The sequence below is a fragment of the Mytilus galloprovincialis genome, chromosome 3 (genome assembly GCF_965363235.1).
Source record: "Mytilus galloprovincialis chromosome 3, xbMytGall1.hap1.1, whole genome shotgun sequence".
NCBI lineage: Eukaryota > Metazoa > Mollusca > Bivalvia > Mytilida > Mytilidae > Mytilus > Mytilus galloprovincialis.
Genome location: NC_134840.1, coordinates 83,411,326 through 83,418,976, shown reverse-complemented (window position 1 = coordinate 83,418,976; position 7,651 = coordinate 83,411,326). Strand labels below are relative to the sequence as shown.

General features: G+C 34.0%; 1 protein-coding gene across 1 annotated transcript; it reads left to right on the top strand.

The window, feature by feature from the left end:
* Nucleotides 1–990: 990 nt before the first annotated feature.
* LOC143069164 (proton-coupled folate transporter-like) lies at nucleotides 991–7,348 on the top strand. The gene is made up of 4 exons (XM_076243652.1): nucleotides 991–2,227; nucleotides 4,522–4,605; nucleotides 4,990–5,146; nucleotides 6,693–7,348. Exons 1-4 carry the CDS (start codon nucleotides 1,111–1,113, stop codon nucleotides 6,757–6,759), a joined length of 1,425 nt encoding a protein of 474 aa, XP_076099767.1. The 5' UTR covers nucleotides 991–1,110; the 3' UTR covers nucleotides 6,760–7,348.
* The last annotated feature ends 303 nt before the right edge of the window (nucleotides 7,349–7,651 follow it).

The following is a 7,651-nucleotide window of genomic DNA, read 5'->3' as shown; positions in this document are numbered from 1 at the left end:
ACATTTTATAACTGAGAGATAACTGAAACAAAGATAGTATTAAAAAGGGATGTCGAGTGGTCCATTTCCAAAAGCGTCCTGGGGAGAATAGTTAATTTCTATTTACCCTTTATATTAAAAAGTAGACTGCCGTACTGATGAGTCTTTAGTACTATTTACGAAACTCGCGTCCGACGTATTCATGCACAAATCACAGTGTGATTAAAACCAACTCCCACTATCAACCAACAAACAAAAGTGGATTGTTGGGGCTGGTTTTTATCAGACTGGCATAGATCATGGATCTTAATTATATCTTTTTTCAAAGGTCGTTAAAGAATGAAAGTTAACATTTTTTTAAAGTTGGTACGTCTGAAGCGTTTTTACTCTCATCTGAGATGTTCTTGCCTTTTACGGGGACTAAATAACTGGACAAGACATCATTACAAAACACGTCTTTATTCTCCATAAGCACACTCATACTAAAAACATTAAAAACATCATTACGGGTCTGACCTTTCACCCTTACCTGGAATAGCCCCGACCTCGAACAGAATTCAACCCTATTACATAAAACATCAGGGACGCCCAAATACAAAGATATGAAAGTTAGTATATGGATGTATAAATATCACGTGATAAGGGATACATATGTCATGGTGACAAAGGAATAGTCAAAAGAGAAGCGAAGGATACCAAAGAGACATCCAAACTCGTAAGTCAGTAATAGATTGACAACGTAACGGCTAGAAAAGAACTTGAAGACAAACATACAAACAACTGTACACAAAACTCAACAATGAAAACTAAAAGTTGTAGTCCTTCATTTGACCTCTATATGTCTTTTGGTTGTTTTGAAGCTAGTTTACTGTCTAATTGACGCTCCCCGCCCTCTTATTTGGTTTTATATATGCATATTTCTATTAAAATTCCGTGTTAAATTTTGAAAGGTTGTTTGATAAAAGATGTAGTTTTAAAACGCTTTGAGTTAAGTTATGCTTAAGAAAAAAATATGAATCGCTAGAAATTTGGATTAAGTTCTTTTAGAGGTTATTTGAATGTCTTCACAAGATTCACTAGAATATCTGCAAATTAAAAATTATTTCTCACTTTCTTAGTTTATATTATAGAATGGATACCATCGAGGAACCACTTTTGCCCGTACCAGATGTAGCCACTGAAAAACCAGTCGTTGTTCGTCCTATGTACCAGTTCATTACGCTAGAAATTATTGGCATTCTTCATTTTGGAGCATTGATGGCAATGTTTCCGATACAACAGTTTTATGTTATAGACGAAATTGCAAAGAAATATGGAGAAGAAGGCGAAAAATCAAACGTTGACTATTGCCCAAAAGGCCCTGTATTTTCCAACAGTACAAGTAATATCGTACAAGCAGAATCCGCAAACATACTGATGTATCTGGGATTCATTGGCACATTTATCGCTGTAATTCCTATTTTGGTATTTGGTTCACTCACGGACAGATACGGAAGAAAATTTCCATTGTATCTTTCAATGGTTGGGATTTTACTCAAAGAAATAGTAATGACTGTTACCGTTTACAAAGGGTTGTCACTCTGGTTTTTAGCTTTAGGAGATTTTTTCCTCGGCATCACGGGACATTTTGGTCTATTTTTAGCTGCAATGATGGGGATGATTGCCGATATTACAAGTCCTGGTAAAGACAGGGCAATACAAATAATCATTTTGGAGGGAACTGTAGCCATTGCCGTGGCGTTTTCGATTTTAGGTATTGGCTTTTGGATAAAAGACGGGAATTATAGACACCCGTTGATAATGTGCATCGCATGTACCGTTTTGTCTCTAATATTAACATTAACATTGTTGTCCGAGACGGCTAAGACAAACAAAAAGAAGAACAACAGGATATGCACGAAATCAGTTATGTGCACATGCTTCGATGTGTACAGAAATGGCAACAGGAATAGAAATAAAAAAATGTTGATCGGACAAATCTTATTTTGTATCAATGTTGGGGCACTAATGGGGAATTCTAACGTTGTTACTTTATTTCTCCTCCACAAGCCGTTGTGTTGGAGTGAGCTTCACGTTCAGGTGTTCACATGTTTTCAACTCTTGGTGAACTGGGGTTCAATATTACTTGGCATTAGAATTTTACACAAATACCTTTCAGATTATACCATTATAATAGCAGGAACAGTGTCGGCCATTGCAAGTTCCGTCACTTTGGCTTTTAGTTCAGAAGACGGGATAGTTTATTTATGTAAGTATTTTATTAAAGCTAACTGAACAATTTAAAACAAAAATGAGGGGGTTGTGTCAGTCAAACACCAACCTTACTTCACAGAAAAATACAAAGACGACTAGAGGTAAACATATCGTCTTCAATTGAAGAGTATGACAAGCTCTTGCTCGGCTCAAATAGAAAATGAAGTATAGAATATCGTTCAGCTGTCCGCATTGAATTTGCTAAAAGCATTACGAAAACTACTTACGAGACTTGGCCGGTAAAACTCTAGTCATCCTAATTTATTTAGTAGTGAAACGGCAAATTTGAAATCGTCTTTCTGATGCAGACTTATTACTATTTCAACAAAGTATGCAGCTAAAACGCCTTTAAATCTGATGATAATACAGTACAGATTTCTTGATTTTTTTCACTTTATCAATTTGTTTTTGTTTTTGTTATTTGGTTTTAGCGACCTGCCGACCTTATGGTTAACCAACTCAAGCAGTTTGTTTTATTGTTAGCAGTTGTTTAGCCCTTTATCATGCCGTTGCCTATTATAGATAGATATTTAGAAAACGGGTTACTCGTTGTTAAAAGCCGTACCATGGTGTTATATAGACCATAAGTGTTGTTTCATCTTCGGCATCTGGTCTCTTGTTGTAAGTTTACTCACTTGCAATCATATCACATCTATATTTCAATATAAAGAAACAACTACGAAAGTTTTGCTTCAATTAGCCCTTAGAATGATCTAAAATGTGTTACCTTATTATCAAAAGTGAACGACAAGAACGTGTATTTCGTGTTCTTCACATACTCGATCAATATGTTACTGAAATTACGTTGTATAGATATAAGATGTGGTATTAGTGCCAATAAGACAACTCTCCATTCAAGTCACAATTAGTAAATAAATATAGGTCAAAGTACGGCCTTCAAAACGGAGCCTATGCTTGTATTTAAAATTATATAAATGAAGATTGTGTGTATAAGCTTTGCCTACCGTTTGAACACAAAATCTGCTTTGTAATCAGATTTGTATGTTTTTTCAGATTTGTATGTTAATGAAAACAACTGAAAGTTCCTGATTTTTTATCCATTTATGTTAGTTAAATAAGACAGTTTGGAACTAACGAGACTGTAGCAAGACTTTCCTATTTGTTTCGATGGCACATTTGAATCTTGATTCTGATACCACCCTACATCCTAAATCACACGATTATACGTGTCTCTTTTGAGGCACACTACACTAACAAACGCAACATGAAGAGACTGTGATATACGGGAAATGAAGAAGTGTGACAGTTATTTAGAGGGGAAGCTTGTCTTCTCAGATGCGGATTAAGAGGGCTTTTCAGGGGGCCCGGGCCCCTCCTTTTGTGGGAAAAAATTTGGATGATTATATAAGGATTCACTGAAGTATGCAGTCAGTGGGTCCCCCTTACGAAAATTTCTTGATCCACAAAAAAGCTTCTTCGTGGCAAAACACGTCTTTCAAGGAATACACATCCAAGTTCATTAAATACACATAAAATTAAATTAAAAGGAAAACAAATCTACGTTTTAATTATTTTTGCGCGTACGACGTGTGTTTCTGGACTTGAGCAGTGGGTCAACCTATTTTGGTGAATGGAAGGATTGTAAGGTGTTCATGTCTATCTCGCAATTGTGATATGACCTTGACCTCATTTACATGGTTCATTGATTGAAGTTCAGTTTTTTAGTTTTGGTCTGTTTTCCAAATATGTTATGTATTATGTCAACTATATTTGGAATATAAAATGATTGTATTGTAAGGGGTACATGTCGGTGTATGGAATCATCTGACCATGACCTCATTTTCATGGTTCATTGTTCAGTCTTTAAGGTGTTGTGTTTATGTAACCATACGCAATAGGTCTACTTTATATTGTGTATGGAATAATGGTACATGTCTGTCTGACAGGATTTATCTGACCTTCACCTCAATGTTATTCATCTTTAAAAAGTGTAAAATTTATGAGTGAAGATTGTAGTTTAACCTTATTTTTTTTAAGATTTCAACATTAAATTATGTTCAGTAGCAGTGGAAGATCCAGGGGGAGGGGGTCCGTGGATTGACCCCCCTTTTTTGGCCGATCAATGCATTTGAATGGGGACATATAGTTAGAACTCCCCCTTTGTCCTGGGTTGGGACCCCCCCTTTTTAAAATGGCTGGATCCGCCACTGAGTAGATTAGGGGAGATATTTAGCGTGTGCACTCTTGTTTATATATATTAGGGAACTTTTTTTCAGTAGTATTGCTTAACACTTTTGGTCTCTGTTTGATTCGATTACTATATTACAGATGCAGTGATTGGTATAATGGCAGTCTCGATTTCACCCTTACTAAGATCGGTTCTGTCAAGGCTTGTGTCACCAGATGAACAAGGTAAATATTTTGTTCAGATCATATTATGTGATGAAAGAGACAATGTTTGTGTCATTCTATGAACATGTCAAATGATGAACGATAGACTGATTTTGGTAGCCTCTTCTCACTCGATAAACAGAGTAATGTTTTGCTTAAGTAAGAATCTTATGAGAAACAGAGTTATGTTTTTATCCAGGCTTTTATCAATAAACGAAAAAGATGAAAGGTTAAGCCCAGGCTTAAATGGAAGGCCTTGGAAATATGGTAGGTAAAACAGCTACACCATTAAAAAGGGCAAGAAGATAGAAAAAACAAAGCTACAGCATATTTTCTCCAGTATATCCCAAAAGTTCATGTCTCGATTTTACCCTTACTTGAATCGTCATAACATTATATTTTTAGGAAGCCTTTTTGCTTGTATTGGCAGTTCTGAATTATTGCTGACGTCTCTTGGACAGCTGTTTTATGGTTTCATTTACAAAGAGTCTGTTAGTTATCTTCCAGGGTTGGTGTTCTTGATAACGGCTGGAATTCTACTCATAGAATTCTGTTTATCTTTGTAAGTATAGCCTTAAATGACATTATGTAATTATTTACTATTCATTAGCTCACCTGGCCCGCAGTGTGACTGTCATGTGATTTTATGCCATCACTTGGCGTCTGTCATCGTCCGTATTCTGTCGTCATAGTCGTGAACTATTTCAAGAATACTCACCACTAAAACTATTGGACCAAATACGTTCAAACTTTAACTGAATGTTCCTTAAGGTATCGAGTTTACAAATTACATCCGAAGTTTGATCCATCAACAAACATGGCCGCCACGGCTTAAAATAGAACATAAGTGGTCGAAGCAGTTTTTGGATTATATCTCAAAAACTAAAGCATTTAAAGCAAGTCATGGTGTGTTGCAATGTTTTTGTAACTTTTGAATAGTAAACAGATTATATATGTTTAAATTAAATTTTAATGCCGGTAAGTCAATGATATTTGGTATGAAGTTGTATTATCATTTGCACTATCATTTCAAAGAAGGTGGTAAGACCCCTATCACCTCTGGTTGACTTTGAATATTTTGTTTAGATAAAATGAAAAAGACTGTGTTTAGGTTAGTTTAAGGGGAACAATTTATGATAGACCAATATGATAAGTCAATTATATTTGGTATGCAGTTGTATAAGCATTGGCATGTTTCATTTCTACTGAGATTATTTTGCCCTGCATCATCAGTCATGGTAAATTGACTGAATGGTTTGCATATTTTACATGTTAAAAGTATTGCAGTTTTAGTTCGAAAGTTTGCATTTTCTATTAAAATTACGTACAGGCAAGACATTTCTATGTGTCAACCACTTCAGTAACTGAGATTGTTCTGTATTTTACTGATAAATGGACTTGTGGTTTTATGCAGTTAATATAATACTTTTACTATGACAGCGGCAGTCGTTCGAGACACACAACTTTACCACAGAACACTTTCTACAATTTTTGTAATATTACAATTTCCCGAAATATACGTACATCTATTCTTTATTAGGGGCGGGGGCTGAAACCTTTAACTAACATCACCGGAAATTACTGTTTTTAAGAGAATTTTGATTCATAAAAGCAAAGTGTACGACATAAAACTAATAATTATATATAATGAGATGTGGTATAAGTGCCAGTGAGAATACTCTCCATCCAAGTAACAATTTATAAAAGTAAATCATAATGACATTATAGGTCTTTAACACAGAGCCTTGGCTCACACCGAAAAGCAAGCTAATAATCATACATGTACATCTGCATATCAATTTAATAGTAAAAGGTTATTAGTAGTAACTTATTACTGATTAGATCGCAAAAAAGACAACAAGTACTGTTTGAATATTCAACTTCTTCTCCAGATTTCTTTGCATCATTAGTACTTTATCTATTTATACACAAAACTGTTTGATTGGGAGCATTACCATCAGAGCACCAAAAGTAAAAACTTTTAATGAGAGCTAATTTAAAGATAATAAGATTATCAAAATCAATTAAGAGCGCATTACAAACATGTATACATTTTTGTAAAAGTCAACATAATATCTAACATATGATAAATTTTATTTTATTTTCAGAGTTCTATATAGTATTATGTCCTCAGAACCAGTATCTGTAACAGAAACAGTTATAAAGGTTTCCTAGTATCAGGAACATTGTTTGAAATCTCTGGATTACATGTATTCAAGATAGTACATGTAGTTGAAATCTCCAATATTTAAGATCTGTGATTCTATAATAGTAAAAACAATTATAAAATACTCTGTATTTAAGAGCTGTATATGTTAGAAACAATGATTGGAATCTAATCAATTTAAGGCACGTCTATAATGCATGAAATCTCATAAATTGTAAAAGTTGTCTGTCTTATGCTGGTAATCTCCTAAATGTTTAAATCTTCCTATTTATAGCAGAAACAGTGGTTAAAATCTGTAATCTTTTAGACAACCAGTAGTTAGAATCCAATAATTTTAAGATCTGTCTCTTAGACTAGTTGTTTGTTTACCAAACATTTATGGATGAATCTCCTTTATTTTAGATTTGTTTGTATTTATCAGCAACAGAAATTGAAGATTGTTATGATTAAAAAACAAAAAAATAGTGGAAATCTTCTAAATTAAGATAGTTATTATGTTTGTCTTTTAAAATATAATTAGACATTTAAATGAAATCTCAGTGAAAAATCTGAACCGCCGGTTAACTCTGAACTGCCGGTTACCATACATGTATCTATATATATATATATATATATATATATATAGGGTGCAAACATTAATCCACCATTCTGCTTTTAATGAAGGTCCTTTTTGGACCGAAACCGTTCAGGCTATGAAACATCACCAGGTGAGGCCCTGTTAATTATGTGTATAAGCATATACTTTAAACAAAACCATATTCTAAAAAAAGTAAAAACATATTTAACTATTAAATTTAAAGAAAGCTGGTTAGCTAGTTTAGAAAGCAATTCTGGGAAGTGTACTGAATTTACAATCTGGCAATAAATTAAGAACTTTCAGAAAATTTAAAAATGTTTTTA

Excerpts from the sequence above, each read along its gene's own strand:
- LOC143069164 (XM_076243652.1), top strand. The coding sequence starts at position 1,111 with ATGGATACCATCGAGGAACCACTTTTGCCCGTACCAGATGTAGCCACT. Across the intron at positions 2,228-4,521 it reads AGACGGGATAGTTTATTTAT|ATGCAGTGATTGGTATAATG; the intron begins GTAAGTATTTTA and ends ACTATATTACAG. Across the intron at positions 4,606-4,989 it reads TGTGTCACCAGATGAACAAG|GAAGCCTTTTTGCTTGTATT; the intron begins GTAAATATTTTG and ends TTATATTTTTAG.